Raw genomic sequence first — 25,919 nt, forward strand, 5'->3', positions numbered from 1 at the left:
TTGTGAAATCTAGAAACTGTAAGGTCAAATATACCTGCTCTAATAAAAATAATGTCCTCAAATATCTCATGCAGCCTGTGTGTATATATCTCCATCTTTATAAAGTTAGGTATATTTATATGCACAGGATTCACTCCTAAACTAATGAACTGGTCATTATGAATTTTGGAACACAGTTGCCAGGTATGCTATATTTAGTTTAATTTAATTTCATAAAAACTATGGCAAGTGCTCAGCTGAGCTTCAATCTTTGGTTCCTCCCTCGCCAAACTTTCACAAAAAACACTCGTCTAGCCAAAACCACTATCAATAATTTCCCACACTCTTTATCTGTGCCTAAACCTAAATGTAGATTCAATGAACAAAGCTTCTTTCTTAGAACTGCACGCCTATGGAACTCACTTCTGATCGCCTGCTTTCCAGCTGATGACAATCTGATTGTCTTCAAGTCCAATGTAAACAAGTTCTTGATGAACCGTTCCCCTAAGTAATTCAATTTACAAAATTCTCACTACTTATGTTTACTATGCTATAATCAAATTGATTAACCCTTATCCTCGAGTGGTCTCAGGGCCTTGATAAGTGGTGATTCCTGTGGAAAAAAAATATGGGCGTGGAAATCCTTCATGAGAATTCAGATAATTGATTATAATCTTCATAAGCAGGTGCAAAAGTGAAAAATTAATTTTACCTTTGTGTGTAGGGGGAAGTGCATGCTAATATTTTTATGAATTAATTGAGTTTTTATTTTATTTAATAAAATGTTTTGAAATTGGAATTTAATGGGAATACTAGTTTTGTTTTTATGCATTTAACAGATAAAGTTATCTTGTAAAATTTTAAGTTGGACCTAAACAGCATTTAAGCTGACATATAAAATTTTCATTCTGAGCTGCTCATTTTTATTCGTTATTCTTGCCTCATGTTATTGATACTATAATAATATAGTTTGTTACAATTTAACAAAACAAACTATGCAGTCCTGTTCAGATGACCGGTAATATCGAATCATTTTTAAATTATGACTGAAAAATCAAAATCATCAAGAGTAGAGTTAGACACAAGGTCACTTTTTAGCGTGGAGGAAATTCAGTTCTCAATCAGGGACACTCTGGCTTAGGACAAAAATAAACATTGCCACATTCTATAAGGAGAAGGTCAGAAAAGATGAAGTGTAGTATCAGGACAGATACTACATTTTGCCCTTAGCTAAAAGGATTCATGACAATCAGTTTAGCCACAGTAAGAGAAATGATTCTTGGATAAAAAATTCTGAGATCCTTGAATTTGAAAATTGGAGGAAAGTGATATAATCAAAGAAAATTTGAACGCAGGCCATCAACAAGGATCTTCAACAATACAATTTAGATAGAATTAATCTTCAAGACCACCAAGCTCCAAAACTAGGATTTCATGCTGCCAGAAAATGAAAGATCCTTGACCAAGGGGGATAAAACAAAGCAGATATCCGCACATTTTTATTCTAATTGCTTCTTTCACAAACTGCTAGCCTTTGAAATTTCCTTCCTACTTCCGTTTGTTTGACTGTATTAACAGGCAGAAATTTAAATGTAATGTGAACAAACATCTCACTACACTCCACTCTCCACTCAGAATGATCCTGTATCTATGGTCCCTAACTCACAATAACCCCTTACATTTCAGTGGCAATGTGCCTTGTTTGGAGTGAATGCAAATAAATAATGATTAAGTATTAATAGATAGCTCGTACAAAAGAATAATTTCGTAACATTAGATAAGAAAATGAAGGAGATATAAAGGATAAAAAAAGTTTGGACTTTTTAAGATTATAATCTTAGTGCAGGTGAGTAATTTAGCTCATATAGAGTGAAGTGACTAAACTGTTTTTTTTTTCTAAATATATCAGCAGACTCAAACTGAAATGAATTATCAAGGAATAAAAGTTCAACTAAGATTGAATAATCACATCTGCTATCACAAAAGAGAGAAAAGGAAAGATGCCTACTTGGTTGATAAAACACAAGTACAGAGAGAACTCTAATGCCTACTAGACACTATCTTCGGGTGTCTGTCTCTCTATACAGAGGTATGTCAGGACATTATCTTTGGCATGAGGCATAAGGATACTTTCCCCTACAAGTAAATCATGACTAAATATTTAAAATTACATAATATTTGCATTCCAGATATTATCTCCTCAGTATGGCTAACCCACATTGACTTTTACGAGGAATGGTGCACCTTCTCCAAGTGATGTTACCTCAAGTAACAGCATGAAACTGGATACTCCACCAGATATGAGGAATTATTGTCCTATAATTCAGTAAGCATACGGCATAATAACGTTTAACACACTGGTTCCCGTCAGATCACCGAAGTTAAGCACCGATGAGTGACCATTTGGGGCTTCCAGGTGCTGTATGCTTATCTCAGCATTGTTTCCAGTTGTCCTGGAATTCTCCTTGCCACTGGCCTCACGCAGTGCCGATTCTGGAGAGGTGTGTTCGGGGATTGCGCAACCCTTGCCACACAATTACACGCGCAGCTGCCCCTACAGGGGGTATCCTTTGTCTTTCGTGACTGAACGGAGGTATCGAATTCAGTAAGATAAGGAGAAAGATATACTATAACATATTTAACAATGGTTAATTGGGGAGAGGAAAATTATGTTTTCAACTTCTTTACTAACTCAGTGTTTGAGAGATAAAGGGGAACTTTACTGGAATATTCAAATATGTATCTCATATAGAGACCAAGTATTAGCCCCTGGAAGGGCACCCCTTGATTTCTGAAGGCTTTGAATGAAACAAAATAAAACAAAGGAGTATCAAAAATCATTGTATGGGACAAAGCTGAACATAGGAGTTTTTTTTTTTTCCTTTTCTTTTAAAACAGTCACGAAAATGTTATATAGAACAGGCATAAAGTGTCTATCCAGATCTGATGATGATGATGATGACAAAAATCATCATCATATTTGATTTAGCATCTGTTTTATATGCTACTATGCATTGAACGGCTTTTAAAAATTGACTTTGAAACTAACCTGTCTCTCAGACTTTTACTATCTGTAGCATTCATCAAAGTCTTAAAATTAGCGTGAAGACCTTCCATGGTTTCACAGATGAGCACTAAATCACCAGGATAAAGCATCTTTTCTGGACAATCGGTAATAAAACTCCCAAGACAATGCTTGATTGCTTATCAAGGTTAAAAAGCACTTCATTCCACTCCTACCCCCTTTTCTTTAAATTTATTATTCCATTAAAAAAAAAAAAAAAAAAAATTATTAATTGGTTGTTTGCTCCAACATCCACCATAGAATCCAACTTCTGTTGAGAATATACTAAGGAAATATTCCAATTGCTTTGGTTAAAACGGAGATACACATACCAAAACATGTAACTCGCCAGTGTTATTCATTACCATCTGAGCTACGTCCATATGCATATTAAAAACCAAATTGAATTTGTTCCACAGATCTTATCCTCTACATATCAAGTTTTAGACCAAAAACTGACAGTAGTTTGGTAGAAACCATTCCGCACACATGCAGACAAGGTCACTTTCATATATATAATAGTTTTCTAATAATAATAATATAGCAAAGGTAACTAACCAACAGAAATGCTTTTTGTGACATAGTAAAATTTGATTGCAGCTGAACTTTAAGCCAAATGATCAATCCAAGCATCGATCATCGTCATATTCAGTTTAATGTCTGTTTTACATGCTGGCATGTGTTGGATGATTTTAAGAAATTGATTAATAGAGTTGGAAGGATGCATCTACACACTGATAGATTGAGTTGAAAAGGTGTTGTGGCAAAGTAAAATGTCAACCATAGTTTAAAACCTCAGAAGAAGTATTGTTCAGAAAACACCAGAACGAAACTGACATAATGCTCATGCAACTGCACTTGTTGAACTGTCCCCTAAAGCAATCAAATGTTGATCATTCTATTTATCATTTCCAATCCTCTTGTAGTATGGTTCATAATCCAACCGACAATCTTTATTGCTACAAAAGAGTATATCTTTATTAAAATACAGTACAAATTAACACCCCCTCCTTAAAAAAAAAAAAAAAAAAAAAAATGAAATTGTTAATTTTTGATGAAGGAGGAGTTGTAAAAAAAAAAAAAAAGAAACATGTTTAAAACTTACCATTTGTTCTGAAAGTGCTAACTTGTCTGACAACAGCAGTGCCATTTCTCTTGGAAGATTCCCAGGAATAAACATAAAGTTGTGTGTGAGAGGAGCCAGCATCAAACACAACGCTGAACTGGAAGATAATGAAATAATTTTTAGAAATATAAAAAAAACGAAAACAAAAAAGAAACATGTTTAGATTTTACTGCTTACTTATATATATAAAAGGCAAAATGTATGTATGTATGTATGTATGTTCGCCCTTTGTGTATGTCTGTAAAAGGCTTTTTTCCGAGGCCTTCTCGGGGGTGGGAGGGGGTCGCTCATTCTTCAAACTTTTTATATCACGTCTAAATGATAATATCTACGACTTAACAATGGGAGTCGCCTTTCTATTTATTTTGCCAGACTTTTACCAACTCGTCGTGTCTTCGAAAAGCAAATGATCTGGCTTGCACCGCAGAACTAGATCAGATATCATGCCACTTCCTCGCACCTGTTTATTTCGCTTTATAAACCTCCAAACACCCGGGCAACGCCGGGTACCACCCGCTAGTCTTCTATAAATATAAAAGGCAAAATGTGTGTGTGTATGTATGTATGTATGTATGTTCGCTTTTTGTGTATGTCTGCAAAAGGCTTTTTTCCGAGGCCTTCTCAGTCCTTAAAACTTTTTATATCGCGTCTAAATCATAATAACTGTGACTTAACAATGGGGGTCGCGTGTGTATTTAATTTGCCCGACTTTTACCAGCCCACCATGTCTTCGAAAAGCGAATGATCTGGCTTGCAGTGCAAAACTAGGTCAGATATCATGCCATTTTCTCGCACCTGTTTATTTAGCTTTATAAACCTTCATTTTACGCACTTATCAGTACTCTCCCCTCGTGGCAGAGATGGTTAGGTGTCTGGATTTTTTCCCTTTCATTTCCACCTTCGCGTCAAGGCTTCGGGGTTCAATCCTAACTTCCTACTAAAACTTTTTTTTTTCTTTTACTCGGCCAACGTTTTTTTTTTTTAACACACACCTCCAAACACCCGGACAATGCCGGGTACTACCTGCTAGTCATTACTAAATAATCTTTGATCAGAGAGAGTATGTTTTAGTGATGGGACAATTCCAATATCATTCCAGATTCCAATTCTATACAAAATCTCAGATTCCGATACAATTACCAATTCCAATTCTTTATAAATCTCTAAATATTTATTTAACTATAGAGTTGTTATTTTTTCATGATTACCATAAAAACACGTTAAATGTGCAGATATTTTTTTTCAAATATAAAAATACATTTGCAAGTGATGATCTATCGATTTTAGTTTTACTGGTAGTTCAAAATCAATAGTCATTTTATCATTACTATCAGAAGTAGAAGATATTGCTTTAAACAAAATCAAATAAAAGAGCTATTTAAAAGAATCGTTTTTGGCATCGGAAAACAGGCACAAATTTTTTTGATTCCAATGTCAATACTGGAATAGGGCCGACCACTTCCCTAGATGAGTTCATAATTAACGGATACTCTAACTTAACATCTAAATCTGACCCCCAACATCGCCATGGGCATGGAATATGTGCCTACATTAAAGATGACTTCCCATGTGGCAGGGATATCTCTAGAGAAGATCCTAATTTACCTTATATGTGCTTTCGGGTTGCACTTACACCACTGCATTTATATTTGCCCTCTATCGGCCCCACAACAGCAGAGTTACTATCTTTAAGAGTATATCTGAGAAAATAGACCACATCCTGTCTGCACATCCCTCGGCTAACATTCACATCTGTGGTGACATCCATAACGTGGAATGGCTGACTCACTCAAATAAGACAGACGATGAGGGGAGGTTCTGTCATGATTTTGCCATTGCTTATGACCTCACTCAGATTGTTCGCGAGCCCACCCATGTTCCCGATACTACAGGTCAATATGCAAGCCTCCTAGACCTTTTTCTCTCAACTTCCCCTGAACTATGTTCATGTTCATGTTCCGTTCCTTCTCCTCTAGGATTCTCCCACCACTCTGTCATATCAGTTAAGATAAAAATGAAATGTAATAAGTCCCCAGACATACCCCTCCACTGTACTGTATACCGATACTCTATGGCTGACTGGGATAGCTTCCGTACATTTATATCTGATCTACCTCTACATTCCATGTTTAAAAAGGATGGGTCCTCTATAGTATCAGACCTGACCTAATGGTAAATTGTAGGCATAGACCGATTCATATCATCTAAAAAATTCCAACAAAAACCTACCAGCCAGCCAGTCATGGTTCTCCCCAGAATGTGCTGCTGCCATCGCACACAGAAATCACTTTTTCCATAGCTACTAACATAATAGATGCACTGAGACTAAAGCTGCTTTCAGGACTGCCAGCAACCACTGTAAAAGAGTAATAAAAAATGCAAGAGAGCTATATGCCCAGTCTATTAAATCCTAAGTAGCTGAGCAGTGGCTTGGTTCCCACCAGTTTTGGCAAATAACAAATAGGATCCTGAACAGAAGTGTGCGTTCTATCCCAACCATTATCAACAGACCAGAGGTCATCTCGTCAGCTACAGACAAGGCCAAACTATTTGCAAAGAACTTTGCAGCAAATTCTACTCTATGCGACGAAGGCCATCAACTCCTCATATTTTCTCCTATAACACAGAACAAGCTAGGTAACATACAAATATCTGTGCATGAGGTCGCCAAGCTAATCAAGAACCTTGATTCCAGTAAAGCAACTGGCCCTGACAGCATCCCAATTATAGTGTTAAAAAAGCTTCAATCAGAACTTGCTCCCATACTTACAAAACTGTTTAAGCATTGCCTTAAGGAGAAGTGCTTTCCAACACCCTGGAAAACCTCATAAGTATGCCCTGTATTTAAGAACTCAGGTGATAAGTCATCTCCCTCTCAGTACAGACCAATAAGTCTCCTGTGTGTCATAAGTAAATTGCTGGAATCCATATTAAATAGAGAAATAGTCAACCACCTCAGTAGAAATAACCTTCTTAGTGACACGCAATATGGTTTCCGCTCTGCAAGATCTACTGCAGATGTGCTAATTATATCTCATAGAATTAGTGAATCTCTTGACAAAGGCTTCCTTTCTAGGGCAATTGCTCTTGACATATCAAAGGCCTTCGATAAGGTATGGCATAAAGGTCTACTTCACAAGATTTCCAGCTACGGTATAACTGGAAATGTTCTCTCTATCATTAAATCATTTCTCTCTGATAGGCTCATAAGAGTAGTGGTTGATGGACAAAAATCAAGGGCCTGCAGTATTAATGCTGGAGTCCCTCAAGGGTCCAACCTGGGCCCAACTTTTGGACAAGATCAAAGTGTAGTATCTGTTCTTCAGATGCTGCACTTCATTTTCTTGTTCTCTTTCGGTGGAGGAGAAATCCTTCACGACTGAGACAATTTTTATTTTTGTACCTTTTCTCCACGTTAAAAAACGACCCTGGTGTCTAACTCTGTCCCGTGGGAAGGCATAGTAAATAGGTACATCAATGATCTCCCTAAACACATATTTAAATCATTCATTGACATCTATGCTGATGACACGACCATCTACGGCAACACATCAAAGGCTGTAAATGACTAAGCTCTCTCTGATTCTCTCTCCTCTGATTTCGAGCGCGTGGTTCAGTGGGGGAATATGTGTGCATCTAAAACCAAACTCCTATCTTTACATCATCAACGCTCTGATCCCCATCTGGCATCAATTGAAATGGCTCTTGTCTACATGCCCCATGTTTTGACAAGCTTTTGGGCTTCACTCTGGATCTGAAATGGAACACGTACATCAAGTCTGTTGCCAAGGTCGCTGGAAAGATGGTGGGATCCTTCTACCGCTCCAGAAGATATCTCACCACTGATGCAATTCTCTATCTATATTAAAGCCAAGTACGTCCAAGGATGGAATACTGCTGGCATATCTGGGCAGGAGCTGCCAAAAACAGCCGATTCTGCCTTGACAGAGTACAAAATAGACTTCATGGCTTAGTGGGGGATGCCCTTTTCTCTTCCCTGCAACCTCTCTCCCACAGAAGAGACGTTGCAAGCCTATCTTTGTTTTATTGTTATTTCCATGGCAGGTGCTCGTCTGAACTCCAATATCTGGTCCCCACTCGCCAATCTTTTACGAAAAACACTTGTCTAGCTTAATCCACTGTGAAAAATTTTCCCCACTCTTTATCTGTGACTAAATCAAAACGTAGATTCCATGAAAAAAGCTTCTTTCTTAGAACTGCACGCCTGTGGAACTGTTCCGTCTGCCTGCTTCCCACCTGACTACAACCTGGATGTCTTCAAGTTCAATATAAACAAATTCCTGATGAACCGCCCCCTTAAGTAGACACTTTATTAAATCTCCACACTAACGTACTGTACTTACAATAACCCTTATCCCTGAGTGGCTTCCGGGCCTTGATAAGTGGTGACCAACTTGTAAAAAGAAAAAAAACCACCCTCAAAAGTTCTTATTTTACAGATTTCTGATTCTGATTAATCGTCCAAACACTAGTATGTATGTTACTTGCTTTTCGATGTTGGGGTTGTGATCTGGATATTTTATTTTCAGACAGATTGCTGGACATTCATGGAAAAAAGGTAAAGAAAACTTAACTTTATTTTGATGAATTTTGCATTCTATGTTCATACACTGATACATTCTACATACCTCTTTGATAACTACAAAAATATGTTTATATTAAAACTTATTTTAAATAATTGAAAGAAAACCTCTGTATCTAAATCATATTTCCTTCTTGTAATAAAAAAAAGTCTAATCTTAGCAACCCCCCCCTCCCAAAAAAACAATTAAAATTTTGCCTCAACTTTGATCTTTGTCTCTTTTTTCTCTGAAAATAAAAAAAATCAAGAGGAAAAGATACAAAATTCCCCTCACCTTTTCCCCATCCATTTTTATTGTGGAGATGAGTCATCTTTGTTCAACTCAAACCTGTGCTATATAACACTGTAATATATTGAAGAATATGAATGTTGAATATCAAGGTAGGCAACATATGGTTAACCCTGATTAATGGAATATACATTTACTAGCGGGACCTATGGAAATTCCACAGAGAACTCATTCATATGTAATATATTGTTGGCATTCTGTAGATGTTCAACGTAAATGGAGACGCTCTGATATTATTGTAGCTCTTTTGTTAAAACTGCAAAAGTATTTTTCTAAGCTAGCAGGGACGCCTGGTGTAGCCCGGTCGTAAAGTAGGCTTAAATGCGATATTTTAATTCTGGCAGATTTTGTATATATTATTATAGAGTTAATGTTCTATCGATATTTATATTTTATAAAAATATATCCATATGACTTGAATGCATCAGCTTCAATTGAAATCAAAACCAAAACTTATGAAAAATAGTAAAAAAATAATTATGACAGCCCCTTTAAGAAATGCTTTTCTTATCGTTGAGCACTTTCTGTTGAATTAAAAAGTCGGTCAATTTAGCTCTTATGCGTAGATCATCGTATAACGATTTGATCACTGTCTGTCTGACGTAATGAACATTTAAATTAAAATGTTTAAAATTCAACGCTATTTCACACGATTAATGGTAGCCGAATGGATACGGCCTCCGCTAATCGAGCCAGAGATGTCTCGTGTCGTGGGGTTCGAATCGTTCGACTGGTAGTAATCGTGACACCCTGTACTGAAGAATCCCGAAAGGATGAAACACTAGTGTCTGTAGGTATTTAATTATTATAGTAAAAAAATAATTATGACAGCCCCTTTAAGAAATAAGTTTCTTATCGTTGAGCACTTTCTGTTGAATTAAAAAGTCGGTCAATTTAGCTCTTATGCGTAGATCATCGTATAACGATTTGATCACTGTCTGTCTGACGTAATGAACATTTAAATTAAAATGTTTAAAATTCAACGCTATTTCACACGATTAATGGTAGCCGAATGGATACGGCCTCCGCTAATCGAGCCAGAGATGTCTCGTGTCGTGGGGTTCGAATCGTTCGACTGGTAGTAATCGTGACACCCTGCACTGAAGAATCCCGAAAGGATGAAACACTAGTGTCTGTAGGTATTTAATTATTATAGTAAAAAAATAATTATATATATATATATATATATTTATTATATACATATGTAAGAGAATGGATTGAGAAAGAGAGGGAGATGTGTAAATTATATTGTAGACACGTTTACAGGAAGTGAGAGTAAGCTGATCGGATGTGTGTGAGTCACGTGATCAGATTAGCTGAATCAGAGAGATTGGTTTTAGACATAGAAGGCGATGGACGGCTTAACAGTCATTCCTTCCCCTTCACTGTGGGGTGGGGGGGGAGGACGCTGATGTGTACCACGCAAGCCAGAGATTCACTTCCATCGTTCTGCAATTGATGTCTGGAGGGTGAAATAAAAACTATAAAACCAATTCCTTGTCTGGAGTGAAATGAATCTTCGTCTAAAACAGGTACCCGTCTCCCCTCCAAGACACGAGATGATTCCAGGTAGACCAACATCCACGACGAATGAAGGTATGTCCTAAAATACATGTACCACACACACACACACAACGGCATATGAACAAATAGACTGGAATTCCTTCAGTTATAATCGAAACTGAAACCAAAATTTATGAAGAATTCTTGGTAAAATTATTTATTAAAAAAAAATAGAAGTCCATAACAATTAAATGACAGTCACTTGGATGTAAGCATGACACACAAAATAAATAAATAACACACGTTATCCTATTAATATATAGATTATTATTGTAATAACATACAAAAAATATGCATTAATAAAATATGGAAGCTGGAAAACTCATTCCACCTGCATATATCTTAATTTGCTTTTTTTTTTTTTTTTTTTTACACAGTGATCACCACTTATCAAGGCACGAAAGCCACTCAGGGATAAGGGTTATTGCAAGTACATTACGTTAGTGAGGAGATTTGATGAAGTGTCTACTTAAGGGGGCGGTTCATCAGGAATTTGTTTACATTGAACTTGAAGACATCCAAGTTGTAGTCCGGAGGGAAGCAGGCAGACGGAACAGAGTTCCACAGGCGTGCAGTTCTAAGAAAGAAGCTTTGTTCATGAAATCCGCGTTTTGATTTAGGCACAGATATAGAGTGGGGGAAATTTTTCACAGTGGATTCAGCTAGACGGGTGTTTTTCGTGAAAGATTGGCGAGGGGGGACCAGGGATTGGAGTTCAGACGAGCACCTGCCATGAAAATAACGATAAAACAAGGATAGGCTTGCAACGTCTCTTTTGTGGGAGAGGGGTTGCAAGGTAGAGAAAAGGGCATCCCCCACTAAACCACGAAGTCTATTTTGTACTCTGTCAAGGCATGATAGGCTGTTTTTGGCAGCTCCTGCCCAGATATGGCAACAGTATTCCATCCTTGGACGTACTTGGCTTTTATATAGATAGAGAATTGCATCAGTAGTGAGATATCTTCTTGAGCGGTAGAAGGATCCCACCATCTTTCCAGCGACCTTGGCAACAGACTTGATGTACGTGTTCCATTTCAGATCAGGAGTAAAGGTCAAACCCAGAAGCTTGTCAAAACACGAGGCCTCACCCAGACGAGAGCCATCCATCACAATTGATGATGTAAAGATAGGAGTTTGGTTTTGGATTCATTAAAGGTAACTAGCCACATCTTCCCCCACTGAACCACGCGCTCGAGATCAGAGGAGAGAGAATCAGAAAGAACTTCGTCATTTACAGCCTTTGATGTGTTGCCGTAGATGGTCGTGTCATCAGCATAGATGTCAACGAATGATTTAAGTATGTGTTTAGGGAGGTCATTGATGTAGATCAGGAAGAGAGTTGGGCCCAGGATTGACCCCTGAGGGACTCCAGCATTTATATTGCAGGCCTCCGATTTTTGACCATCTACCACTACTCATTATGAGCCTATCGGAAAGAAATGATTTAATGATTGAGAAAACATTTCCAGTTATACCGTAGCTGGAAATCTTGTGAAGTAGACCCTTATGCCATATCTTGTCGAAGGCCTTTGATATGTCAAGAGCAATTGCCCTAGAAAGGAAGCCATTGTCAAGAGATTCACTAATCCTGTGGGATATAACCGTCAGCACATCTGCGGTAGATCTTGCAGAGCGGAAACCATATTGTGTGTCACTAAGAAGGTTATTCCTGCTGAGGTGGTTGACTATTTCTCTATTTAATATGGATTCCAGCAACTTACTCATAACACAGAGAAGACTTATTGGTCTGTACTGAGAGGGAGATGACTTATCACCTGAATTCTTAAATACAGGGCAAATTGATGAGGTATTCCAGGGGGTCGGAAAGCACTTCTCCTTAAGGCAGCGCTTAAATAGTTTCATAAGTATGGGAGCAAGTTCTGGTTGAAGCTTTTTTAACACTATAATTGGGATGCCATCAGGCCCTTCAGTTAGTGTTGATGCATTACACCTATACATTGTATTGTATTCTATAAATTACCTTGATATGCACACTAAACAATGCTTCAAGCAAACTACATCAACCTATTATTACATTTATTAATAGCTTGTCTAAACTATATAATACAACAAAGGCGATATACAAGGGAGATTGTACATATGATTAACACAAGTCTCAAACATATTTGAATGCAAAGTTGTAATAAGGTGAGAAACCCGTGCAAAACACAACTTACAGTAGCCCCATAGGATGTTCGTCTGTATAGACCAGGCCCAAATATGGCAGGTATGTTTATTCCAGTAACCAGTCAGCAAATAGAGAAAGGATGATGATTTTACTCTCAGACCAGCATAATCTTGTGAGAGCAGAAACAGGGTTTTGTATTCTCATAAAATTTTCTGATTCCCTTGACCATTCTTCTTTCTTTCTTTTTTTTTCTTTTTTTTTTTAAAGGGCACAACTTTAGTCTAAACGCCTCATTCTCTCGGGGAGATAACTCTGTTATCTCTATAATATCCTCTGAATCTCACCTATATTTCCTTAATTGCGAGTTGTTTGTTATCTCCAGAGAGAACCAGGAATTTAACGTGGGGATCTTTTTACACAGAGTTCTAAACTGCAACTTATAGATGACTCGAAAACCTTCTGGTACTTGTACAGTTTAATCAAGACACTAAAAAATGATGAAAATATATTAAAAAAAAAAAAAAAAAAAAAAAAAGGTTATATTGTATGTATCCGTTATGGAATGAAGTTCTCAAAAAAAAAAAAAATTTCACTTAATTTTATCAAGTAGTTTTTGTTTTTACAGTAAAAAAACAATTTGTTATGATACCAAGCAAAAAGTAGTCATTTTCCACTATAAAAAAAATCTACTCTATCAAATTAAGTGAAATATTTTTTTTTGAGATCATCAGTCCAAAAGGGACATGTATGATATAACATTTTTTGAATATTTTCATTTTTTAATATCTTGATTAAACTGTACAAGTACCAACCTTCTTATTTTACATGATCAAATTAACCAGTTCCCGTTATCTACTCCCATATGAGGTGAAAAGTGAATCCATGGTCTACCTTGTCAATCATATTCACATAACCTTCTGTATTTGAAAATCGTTCGTACACTCAAAAGCATATGATCCCATGTAAAATTCACCATTTTGACCATTTATATATAAACTAAGTAACTGATCATTATGAATTTTAGAACACAGCTCCTAAGCATAGGTATGGGGAATGTGGGTTATATTTAGTTTAATTCAGTTCAATGCTGATGTGATGCTATGCATTGTTCTGGGGTGAAAGTTCATCTGCCATATTTAAGAACCTCTCTCAAAACCTTAGCATCATTTCAGAACAACACAGCATCTAATTTATTAGATGTTCTGTTTAAAATTCCTATTTCTAATATCTTTATATAAACACTGATTATCCTTTTAAAGTGCAGCATTTGTTTAGAAAATGCTTTGCATTCCACTAAGTAAGTAGCAGGCAATATAATTTAATGAAAATGCTCTACCAAAGAATGGGGGGTCTAATAGTCATCCACAGAAAGACTGTTTTGCTGCATCCAGTGCAGCTAAACTACTACACATCCCAAGCCATTATTTTACAACTGGCAAGGTCAGTATCATTCTTACCATTTCTCCCATGTTACCATGGTATTATTCTTACCATTTCTCCCATGTTTCTATCGTATAATTCTTACCATGTCTCCCATGTTTCTATAGTATGATTCTTACCATGTCTCCCATGTTTCTATAGTATCCTTCTTACCATGTCTCCCATGTTTCTATAGTATCCTTCTTACCATGTCTCCCATGTTACCATAGTATCATTCTTACCATGTCTCCCATGTTTCTATAGTATCCTTCTTACCATGTCTTTATAGTATCCTTCTTACCATGTCTCCCATGTTTCTATAGTATCCTTCTTACCATGTCTCCCATGTTTCTATAGTATCATTCTTACCATGTCTCCCATGTTTCTATAGTATCCTTCTTACCATGTCTCCCACGTTTCTATAGTATCCTTCTTACCATGTCTCCCATGTTTCTATAGTTTCCTTCTTATCATGTCTCCCATGTTTCTATATCATCCTTCTTACCATGTCTCCCATGTTACCATAGTATCATTCTTACCATGTCTCCCATGTTTCTATAGTATCATTCTTACCATGTCTCCCATGTTTCTATAGTATCATTCTTACCATGTCTCCCATGTTTCTATAGTATCATTCTTACCATGTCTCCCATGTTTCTATAGTATCATTCTTACCATGTCTCCCATGTTTCTATAGTATCATTCTTACCATGTCTCCCATGTTTCTATAGTATCCTTCTTACCATGTCTCCCATGTTTCTATAGTATCATTCTTACCATGTCTCCCATGTTACCATAGTATCATTCTTACCATGTCTCCCATGTTTCTATAGTATCATTCTTACCATGTCTCCCATGTTTCTATAGTATCATTCTTACCATGTCTCCCATGTTTCTATAGTATCATTCTTACCATGTCTCCCATGTTTCTATAGTATCCTTCTTACCATGTCTCCCATGTTTCTATAGTATCCTTCTTACCATGTCTCCCATGTTTCTATAGTATCCTTCTTACCATGTCTCCCATGTTTCTATAGTATCCTTCTTACCATGTCTCCCATGTTACCATAGTATCATTCTTACCATGTCTCCCATGTTTCTATAGTATCCTTCTTACCATGTCTCCCATGTTTCTATAGTATCCTTCTTACCATGTCTCCCATGTTTCTATAGTATCCTTCTTACCATGTCTCCCATGTTTCTATAGTATCCTTCTTACCATGTCTCCCATGTTTCTATAGTATCCTTCTTACCATGTCTCCCATGTTTCTATCGTATCCTTCTTACCATGTCTCCCATGTTTCTATAGTATCCTTCTTACCATGTCTCCCATGTTTCTATAGTATCCTTCTTATCATGTCTCCCATGTTTCTATAGTATCCTTCTTACCATGTCTCCCATGTTACCATAGTATCATTCTTACCATGTCTCCCATGTTTCTATAGTATCATTCTTACCATGTCTCCCATGTTTCTATAGTATCATTCTTACCATGTCTCCCATGTTTCTATAGTATCATTCTTACCATGTCTCCCATGTTTCTATAGTATCCTTCTTACCATGTCTCCCATGTTTCTATAGTATCCTTCTTACCATGTCTCCCATGTTACCATAGTATCATTCTTACCATGTCTCCCATGTTTCTATAGTATCCTTCTTACCATGTCTCCCATGTTTCTATAGTATCCTTCTTACCATGTCTCCCATGTTTCTATAGTATCCTTCTTACCATGTCTCCCATGTTTCTATAGTATCCTTCTTACCATGTCTCCCATGTTTCTATAGTATCCTTCTTACCATGTCTCCCATGTTTCTATAGTATCCTTCTTACCATGTCTCCCATGTTTCTATCGTATAATTCTTACCATGTCTCCCATGTTTCTATAGTATGATTCTTACCATGTCTCCCATGTTTCTATAGTATCCTTCTTACCATGTCTCCCATGTTACCATAGTATCATTCTTACCATGTCTCCCATGTTTCTATAGTATCCTTCTTACCATGTCTCCCATGTTTCTATAGTATCCTTCTTACCATGTCTCCCATGTTTCTATAGTATCCTTCTTACCATGTCTCCCATGTTACCATAGTATCATTCTTACCATGTCTCCCATGTTTCTATAGTATCCTTCTTACCATGTCTCCCATGTTTCTATAGTATCCTTCTTACCATGTCTCCCATGTTTCTATAGTATCCTTCTTACCATGTCTCCCATGTTTCTATATTATCCTTCTTACCATGTCTCCCATGTTTCTATAGTATCCTTCTTACCATGTCTCCCATGTTTCTATAGTATCCTTCTTACCATGTCTCCCATGTTTCTATAGTATCCTTCTTACCATGTCTCCCATGTTTCTATATCATCCTTCTTACCATGTCTCCCATGTTACCATAGTATCATTCTTACCATGTCTCCCATGTTTCTATAGTATCATTCTTACCATGTCTCCCATGTTTCTATAGTATCCTTCTTACCATGTCTCCCATGTTTCTATAGTATCCTTCTTACCATGTCTCCCATGTTTCTATAGTATCCTTCTTACCATGTCTCCCATGTTACCATAGTATCATTCTTACCATGTCTCCCATGTTTCTATAGTATCATTCTTACCATGTCTCCCATGTTTCTATAGTATCATTCTTACCATGTCTCCCATGTTTCTATAGTATCATTCTTACCATGTCTCCCATGTTTCTATAGTATCCTTCTTACCATGTCTCCCATGTTTCTATAGTATCCTTCTTACCATGTCTCCCATGTTTCTATAGTATCCTTCTTACCATGTCTCCCATGTTTCTATAGTATCATTCTTACCATGTCTCCCATGTTTCTATAGTATCATTCTTACCATGTCTCCCATGTTTCTATAGTATCATTCTTACCATGTCTCCCATGTTTCTATAGTATCATTCTTACCATGTCTCCCATGTTTCTATAGTATCCTTCTTACCATGTCTCCCATGCTTCTATAGTATCCTTCTTACCATGTCTCCCATGTTTCTATAGTATCCTTCTTACCATGTCTCCCATGTTACCATAGTATCCTTCTTACCATGTCTCCCATGTTTCTATAGTATCCTTCTTACCATGTCTCCCATGTTTCTATAGTATCCTTCTTACCATGTCTCCCATGTTTCTATAGTATCCTTCTTACCATGTCTCCCATGTTTCTATAGTATCATTCTTACCATGTCTCCCATGTTTCTATAGTATCCTTCTTACCATGTCTCCCATGTTTCTATAGTATCCTTCTTACCATGTCTCCCATGTTTCTATATCATCCTTCTTACCATGTCTCCCATGTTACCATAGTATCATTCTTACCATGTCTCCCATGTTTCTATAGTATTATTCTTACCATGTCTCCCATGTTTCTATAGTATCCTTCTTACCATGTCTCCCATGTTTCTATAGTATCCTTCTTACCATGTCTCCCATGTTTCTATATCATCCTTCTTACAATGTCTCCCATGTTACCATAGTATCATTCTTACAATGTCTCCCATGTTTCTATAGTATCCTTCTTACCATGTCTCCCATGTTTCTATAGTATCCTTCTTACCATGTCTCCCATGTTACCATAGTATCATTCTTACCATGTCTCCCATGTTTCTATAGTATCCTTCTTACCATGTCTCCCATGTTTCTATAGTATCCTTCTTACCATGTCTCCCATGTTTCTATATTATCCTTCTTACCATGTCTCCCATGTTTCTATAGTATCCTTCTTACCATGTCTCCCATGTTTCTATAGTATCCTTCTTACCATGTCTCCCATGTTTCTATATCATCCTTCTTACCATGTCTCCCATGTTACCATAGTATCATTCTTACCATGTCTCCCATGTTTCTATAGTATCATTCTTACCATGTCTCCCATGTTTCTATAGTATCCTTCTTACCATGTCTCCCATGTTTCTATAGTATCCTTCTAACCATGTCTCCCATGTTTCTATAGTATCCATTCTTACCATGTCTCCCATGTTTCTATAGTATCCTTCTTACCATGTCTCCCATGTTTCTATAGTATCCTTCTTACCATGTCTCCCATGTTTCTATAGTATCCTTCTTACCATGTCTCCCATGTTTCTATATCATCCTTCTTACCATGTCTCCCATGTTACCATAGTATCATTCTTACCATGTCTCCCATGTTTCTATAGTATCCTTCTTACCATGTCTCCCATGTTTCTATAGTATCCTTCTTACCATGTCTCCTATGTTTCTATAGTATCCTTCTTACCATGTCTCCCATGTTTCTATAGTATCCTTCTTACCATGTCTCCCATGTTTCTATAGTATCATTCTTACCATGTCTCCCATGTTTCTATAGTATCATTCTTACCATGTCTCCCATGTTTCTATAGTATCCTTCTTACCATGTCTCCCATGTTTCTATAGTATCCTTCTTACCATGTCTCCCATGTTTCTATAGTATCCTTCTTACCATGTCTCCCATGTTTCTATATCATCCTTCTTACAATGTCTCCCATGTTTCTATAGTATCATTCTTACCATGTCTCCCATGTTTCTATAGTATCATTCTTACCATGTCTCCCATGTTTCTATAGTATCCTTCTTACCATGCCTCCCATGTTTCTATAGTATCCTTCTTACCATGTCTCCCATGTTTCTATAGTATGCTTCTTACCATGTCTCCCATGTTTCTATAGTATCCTTCTTACCATGTCTCCCATGTTTCTATCGTATCATTCTTACCATGTCTCCCATGTTTCTATAGTATCCTTCTTACCATGTCTCCCATGTTACCATAGTATCATTCTTACCATGTCTCCCATGTTTCTATAGTATCATTCTTACCATGTCTCCCATGTTTCTATAGTATCATTCTTACCATGTCTCACATGTTTCTATAGTATCATTCTTACCATGTCTCCTATGTTTCTATAGTATCATTCTTACCATGTCTCCCATGTTTCTATAGTATCCTTCTTACCATGTCTCCCATGTTTCTATAGTATCCTTCTTACCATGTCTCCCATGTTTCTATAGTATCCTTCTTACCATGTCTCCCATGTTACCATAGTATCATTCTTACCATGTCTCCCATGTTTCTATAGTATCCTTCTTACCATGTCTCCCATGTTTCTATAGTATCCTTCTTACCATGTCTCCCATGTTTCTATAGTATCCTTCTTACCATGTCTCCCATGTTTCTATAGTATCCTTCTTACCATGTCTCCCATGTTTCTATAGTATCCTTCTTACCATGTCTCCCATGTTTCTATATCATCCTTCTTACAATGTCTCCCATGTTACCATAGTATCATTCTTACCATGTCTCCCATGTTTCTATAGTATCATTCTTACCATGTCTCCCATGTTTCTATAGTATCCTTCTTACCATGTCTCCCATGTTTCTATAGTATCCTTCTTACCATGTCTCCCATGTTTCTATAGTATCCTTCTTACCATGTCTCCCATGTTTCTATAGTATCCTTCTTACCATGTCTCCCATGTTTCTATAGTATCCTTCTTACCATGTCTCCCATGTTTCTATAGTATCCTTCTTACCATGTCTCCCATGTTTCTATAGTATCCTTCTTACCATGTCTCCCATGTTTCTATAGTATCCTTCTTACCATGTCTCCCATGTTTCTATAGTATCCTTCTTACCATGTCTCCCATGTTTCTATAGTATCCTTCTTACCATGTCTCCCATGTTTCTATAGTATCCTTCTTACCATGTCTCCCATGTTTCTATAGTATCCTTCTTACCATGTCTCCCATGTTTCTATAGTATCCTTCTTACCATGTCTCCCATGTTTCTATAGTATCCTTCTTACCATGTCTCCCATGTTTCTATATCATCCTTCTTACCATGTCTCCCATGTTACCATAGTATCATTCTTACCATGTCTCCCATGTTTCTATAGTATCATTCTTACCATGTCTCCCATGTTTCTATAGTATCCTTCTTACCATGTCTCCCATGTTTCTATAGTATCCTTCTTACCATGTCTCCTATGTTTCTATAGTATCCTTCTTACCATGTCTCCCATGTTTCTATAGTATCATTCTTACCATGTCTCCCATGTTTCTATAGTATCCTTCTTACCATGTCTCCCATGTTTCTATAGTATCCTTCTTACCATGTCTCCCATGTTTCTATAGTATCCTTCTTACCATGTCTCCCATGTTTCTATATCATCCTTCTTACAATGTCTCCCATGTTACCATAGTATCATTCTTACCATGTCTCCCATGTTTCTATAGTATCATTCTTACCATGTCTCCCATGTTTCTATAGTATCCTTCTTACCATGTCTCCCATGTTTCTATAGTATCCTTCTTACCATGTCTCCCATGTTTCTATAGTATCCTTCTTACCATGTCTCCCATGTTACCATAGTATCATTCTACCAATGTCTCCCATGTTTCTATAGTATCCTTCTTACCATGTCTCCCATGTTTCTATAGTATCCTTCTTACCATGTCTCCCATGTTTCTATAGTATCCTTCTTACCATGTCTCCCATGTTTCTATAGTATCCTTCTTACCATGTCTCCCATGTTTCTATAGTATCCTTCTTACCATGTCTCCCATGTTTCCATATCATCCTTCTTACAATGTCTCCCATGTTACCATAGTATCATTCTTACCATGTCTCCCATGTTTCTATAGTATCATTCTTACCATGTCTCCCATGTTTCTATAGTATCCTTCTTACCATGTCTCCCATGTTTCTATAGTATCCTTCTTACCATGTCTCCCATGTTTCTATAGTATCCTTCTTACCATGTCTCCCATGTTTCTATAGTATCCTTCTTACCATGTCTCCCATGTTTCTATAGTATCCTTCTTACCATGTCTCCCATGTTTCTATATTATCCTTCTTACCATGTCTCCCATGTTTCTATAGTATCCTTCTTACCATGTCTCCCATGTTTCTATAGTATCCTTCTTACCATGTCTCCCATGTTTCTATAGTATCCTTCTTACCATGTCTCCCATGTTTCTATATCATCCTTCTTACCATGTCTCCCATGTTACCATAGTATCATTCTTACCATGTCTCCCATGTTTCTATAGTATCATTCTTACCATGTCTCCCATGTTTCTATAGTATCCTTCTTACCATGTCTCCCATGTTTCTATAGTATCCTTCTTACCATGTCTCCCATGTTTCTATAGTATCCTTCTTACCATGTCTCCCATGTTACCATAGTATCATTCTTACCATGTCTCCCATGTTTCTATAGTATCATTCTTACCATGTCTCCCATGTTTCTATAGTATCATTCTTACCATGTCTCCCATGTTTCTATAGTATCATTCTTACCATGTCTCCCATGTTTCTATAGTATCCTTCTTACCATGTCTCCCATGTTTCTATAGTATCCTTCTTACCATGTCTCCCATGTTTCTATAGTATCCTTCTTACCATGTCTCCCATGTTACCATAGTATCATTCTTACCATGTCTCCCATGTTTCTATAGTATCATTCTTACCATGTCTCCCATGTTTCTATAGTATCATTCTTACCATGTCTCCCATGTTTCTATAGTATCATTCTTACCATGTCTCCCATGTTTCTATAGTATCCTTCTTACCATGTCTCCCATGCTTCTATAGTATCCTTCTTACCATGTCTCCCATGTTTCTATAGTATCCTTCTTACCATGTCTCCCATGTTACCATAGTATCCTTCTTACCATGTCTCCCATGTTTCTATAGTATCCTTCTTACCATGTCTCCCATGTTTCTATAGTATCCTTCTTACCATGTCTCCCATGTTTCTATAGTATCCTTCTTACCATGTCTCCCATGTTTCTATAGTATCATTCTTACCATGTCTCCCATGTTTCTATAGTATCCTTCTTACCATGTCTCCCATGTTTCTATAGTATCCTTCTTACCATGTCTCCCATGTTTCTATATCATCCTTCTTACCATGTCTCCCATGTTACCATAGTATCATTCTTACCATGTCTCCCATGTTTCTATAGTATCATTCTTACCATGTCTCCCATGTTTCTATAGTATCCTTCTTACCATGTCTCCCATGTTTCTATAGTATCCTTCTTACCATGTCTCCCATGTTTCTATATCATCCTTCTTACAATGTCTCCCATGTTACCATAGTATCATTCTTACAATGTCTCCCATGTTTCTATAGTATCCTTCTTACCATGTCTCCCATGTTTCTATAGTATCCTTCTTACCATGTCTCCCATGTTACCATAGTATCATTCTTACCATGTCTCCCATGTTTCTATAGTATCCTTCTTACCATGTCTCCCATGTTTCTATAGTATCCTTCTTACCATGTCTCCCATGTTTCTATATTATCCTTCTTACCATGTCTCCCATGTTTCTATAGTATCCTTCTTACCATGTCTCCCATGTTTCTATAGTATCTTTCTTACCATGTCTCCCATGTTTCTATAGTATCCTTCTTACCATGTCTCCCATGTTTCTATATCATCCTTCTTACCATGTCTCCCATGTTACCATAGTATCATTCTTACCATGTCTCCCATGTTTCTATAGTATCATTCTTACCATGTCTCCCATGTTTCTATAGTATCCTTCTTACCATGTCTCCCATGTTTCTATAGTATCCTTCTAACCATGTCTCCCATGTTTCTATAGTATCCATTCTTACCATGTCTCCCATGTTTCTATAGTATCCTTCTTACCATGTCTCCCATGTTTCTATAGTATCCTTCTTACCATGTCTCCCATGTTTCTATAGTATCCTTCTTACCATGTCTCCCATGTTTCTATATCATCCTTCTTACCATGTCTCCCATGTTACCATAGTATCATTCTTACCATGTCTCCCATGTTTCTATAGTATCCTTCTTACCATGTCTCCCATGTTTCTATAGTATCCTTCTTACCATGTCTCCTATGTTTCTATAGTATCCTTCTTACCATGTCTCCCATGTTTCTATAGTATCCTTCTTACCATGTCTCCCATGTTTCTATAGTATCATTCTTACCATGTCTCCCATGTTTCTATAGTATCCTTCTTACCATGTCTCCCATGTTTCTATAGTATCCTTCTTACCATGTCTCCCATGTTTCTATAGTATCCTTCTTACCATGTCTCCCATGTTTCTATATCATCCTTCTTACAATGTCTCCCATGTTTCTATAGTATCATTCTTACCATGTCTCCCATGTTTCTATAGTATCATTCTTACCATGTCTCCCATGTTTCTATAGTATCCTTCTTACCATGCCTCCCATGTTTCTATAGTATCCTTCTTACCATGTCTCCCATGTTTCTATAGTATGCTTCTTACCATGTCTCCCATGTTTCTATAGTATCCTTCTTACCATGTCTCCCATGTTTCTATCGTATCATTCTTACCATGTCTCCCATGTTTCTATAGTATCCTTCTTACCATGTCTCCCATGTTACCATAGTATCATTCTTACCATGTCTCCCATGTTTCTATAGTATCATTCTTACCATGTCTCCCATGTTTCTATAGTATCATTCTTACCATGTCTCACATGTTTCTATAGTATCATTCTTACCATGTCTCCTATGTTTCTATAGTATCATTCTTACCATGTCTCCCATGTTTCTATAGTATCCTTCTTACCATGTCTCCCATGTTTCTATAGTATCCTTCTTACCATGTCTCCCATGTTTCTATAGTATCCTTCTTACCATGTCTCCCATGTTACCATAGTATCATTCTTACCATGTCTCCCATGTTTCTATAGTATCATTCTTACCATGTCTCCCATGTTTCTATAGTATCCTTCTTACCATGTCTCCCATGTTTCTATAGTATCCTTCTTACCATGTCTCCCATGTTTCTATAGTATCCTTCTTACCATGTCTCCCATGTTTCTATAGTATCCTTCTTACCATGTCTCCCATGTTTCTATATCATCCTTCTTACAATGTCTCCCATGTTACCATAGTATCATTCTTACCATGTCTCCCATGTTTCTATAGTATCATTCTTACCATGTCTCCCATGTTTCTATAGTATCCTTCTTACCATGTCTCCCATGTTTCTATAGTATCCTTCTTACCATGTCTCCCATGTTTCTATAGTATCCTTCTTACCATGTCTCCCATGTTTCTATAGTATCCTTCTTACCATGTCTCCCATGTTTCTATAGTATCCTTCTTACCATGTCTCCCATGTTTCTATAGTATCCTTCTTACCATGTCTCCCATGTTTCTATAGTATCCTTCTTACCATGTCTCCCATGTTTCTATAGTATCCTTCTTACCATGTCTCCCATGTTTCTATAGTATCCTTCTTACCATGTCTCCCATGTTTCTATAGTATCCTTCTTACCATGTCTCCCATGTTTCTATAGTATCCTTCTTACCATGTCTCCCATGTTTCTATAGTATCCTTCTTACCATGTCTCCCATGTTTCTATATCATCCTTCTTACCATGTCTCCCATGTTACCATAGTATCATTCTTACCATGTCTCCCATGTTTCTATAGTATCATTCTTACCATGTCTCCCATGTTTCTATAGTATCCTTCTTACCATGTCTCCCATGTTTCTATAGTATCCTTCTTACCATGTCTCCTATGTTTCTATAGTATCCTTCTTACCATGTCTCCCATGTTTCTATAGTATCATTCTTACCATGTCTCCCATGTTTCTATAGTATCCTTCTTACCATGTCTCCCATGTTTCTATAGTATCCTTCTTACCATGTCTCCCATGTTTCTATAGTATCCTTCTTACCATGTCTCCCATGTTACCATAGTATCATTCTTACCATGTCTCCCATGTTTCTATAGTATCATTCTTACCATGTCTCCCATGTTTCTATAGTATCCTTCTTACCATGTCTCCCATGTTTCTATAGTATCCTTCTTACCATGTCTCCCATGTTTCTATAGTATCCTTCTTACCATGTCTCCCATGTTACCATAGTATCATTCTACCAATGTCTCCCATGTTTCTATAGTATCCTTCTTACCATGTCTCCCATGTTTCTATAGTATCCTTCTTACCATGTCTCCCATGTTTCTATAGTATCCTTCTTACCATGTCTCCCATGTTTCTATAGTATCCTTCTTACCATGTCTCCCATGTTTCTATAGTATCCTTCTTACCATGTCTCCCATGTTTCCATATCATCCTTCTTACAATGTCTCCCATGTTACCATAGTATCATTCTTACCATGTCTCCCATGTTTCTATAGTATCATTCTTACCATGTCTCCCATGTTTCTATAGTATCCTTCTTACCATGTCTCCCATGTTTCTATAGTATCCTTCTTACCATGTCTCCCATGTTTCTATAGTATCCTTCTTACCATGTCTCCCATGTTTCTATAGTATCCTTCTTACCATGTCTCCCATGTTTCTATAGTATCCTTCTTACCATGTCTCCCATGTTTCTATAGTATCCTTCTTACCATGTCTCCCATGTTTCTATATCATCCTTCTTACAATGTCTCCCATGTTACCATAGTATCATTCTTACCATGTCTCCCATGTTTCTATAGTATCATTCTTACCATGTCTCCCATGTTTCTATAGTATCCTTTTTACCATGTCTCCCATGTTTCTATAGTATCCTTCTTACCATGTCTCCCATGTTTCTATATCATCCTTCTTACCATGTCTCCCATGTTACCATAGTATCATTCTTACCATGTCTCCCATGTTACCATAGTATCATTCTTATGATTTCTCCCATGTTACCATCGATCATTCTTACCATTTCTCCCATGTTACCATAGTATCATTCTTACCATTTCTCACATGTTTAAAAAG

The 25,919-nt window shown here is 37.1% G+C and overlaps 1 protein-coding gene across 4 annotated transcripts in view; it reads right to left on the bottom strand.

The window, feature by feature from the left end:
- Window positions 1–25,919, bottom strand: part of LOC145283657 (ectonucleoside triphosphate diphosphohydrolase 1-like) — a 101,427-nt gene that overhangs the window by 35,351 nt on the left and 40,157 nt on the right. For all 4 annotated transcript variants that reach the window (XM_080132656.1, XM_080132655.1, XM_080132654.1 and 1 more), the window contains exon 3: window positions 4,149–4,266. In XM_080132656.1, the coding sequence (XP_079988782.1) occupies window positions 4,149–4,266 (118 nt within the window). The remainder of the gene's footprint in view (window positions 1–4,148; window positions 4,267–25,919) is intronic.

Source organism: Euprymna scolopes, chromosome 8, assembly GCF_053919585.1.
Source record: "Euprymna scolopes isolate OS-2025 chromosome 8, ASM5391958v1, whole genome shotgun sequence".
NCBI classification, from domain to species: Eukaryota; Metazoa; Mollusca; class Cephalopoda; order Sepiida; family Sepiolidae; genus Euprymna; species Euprymna scolopes.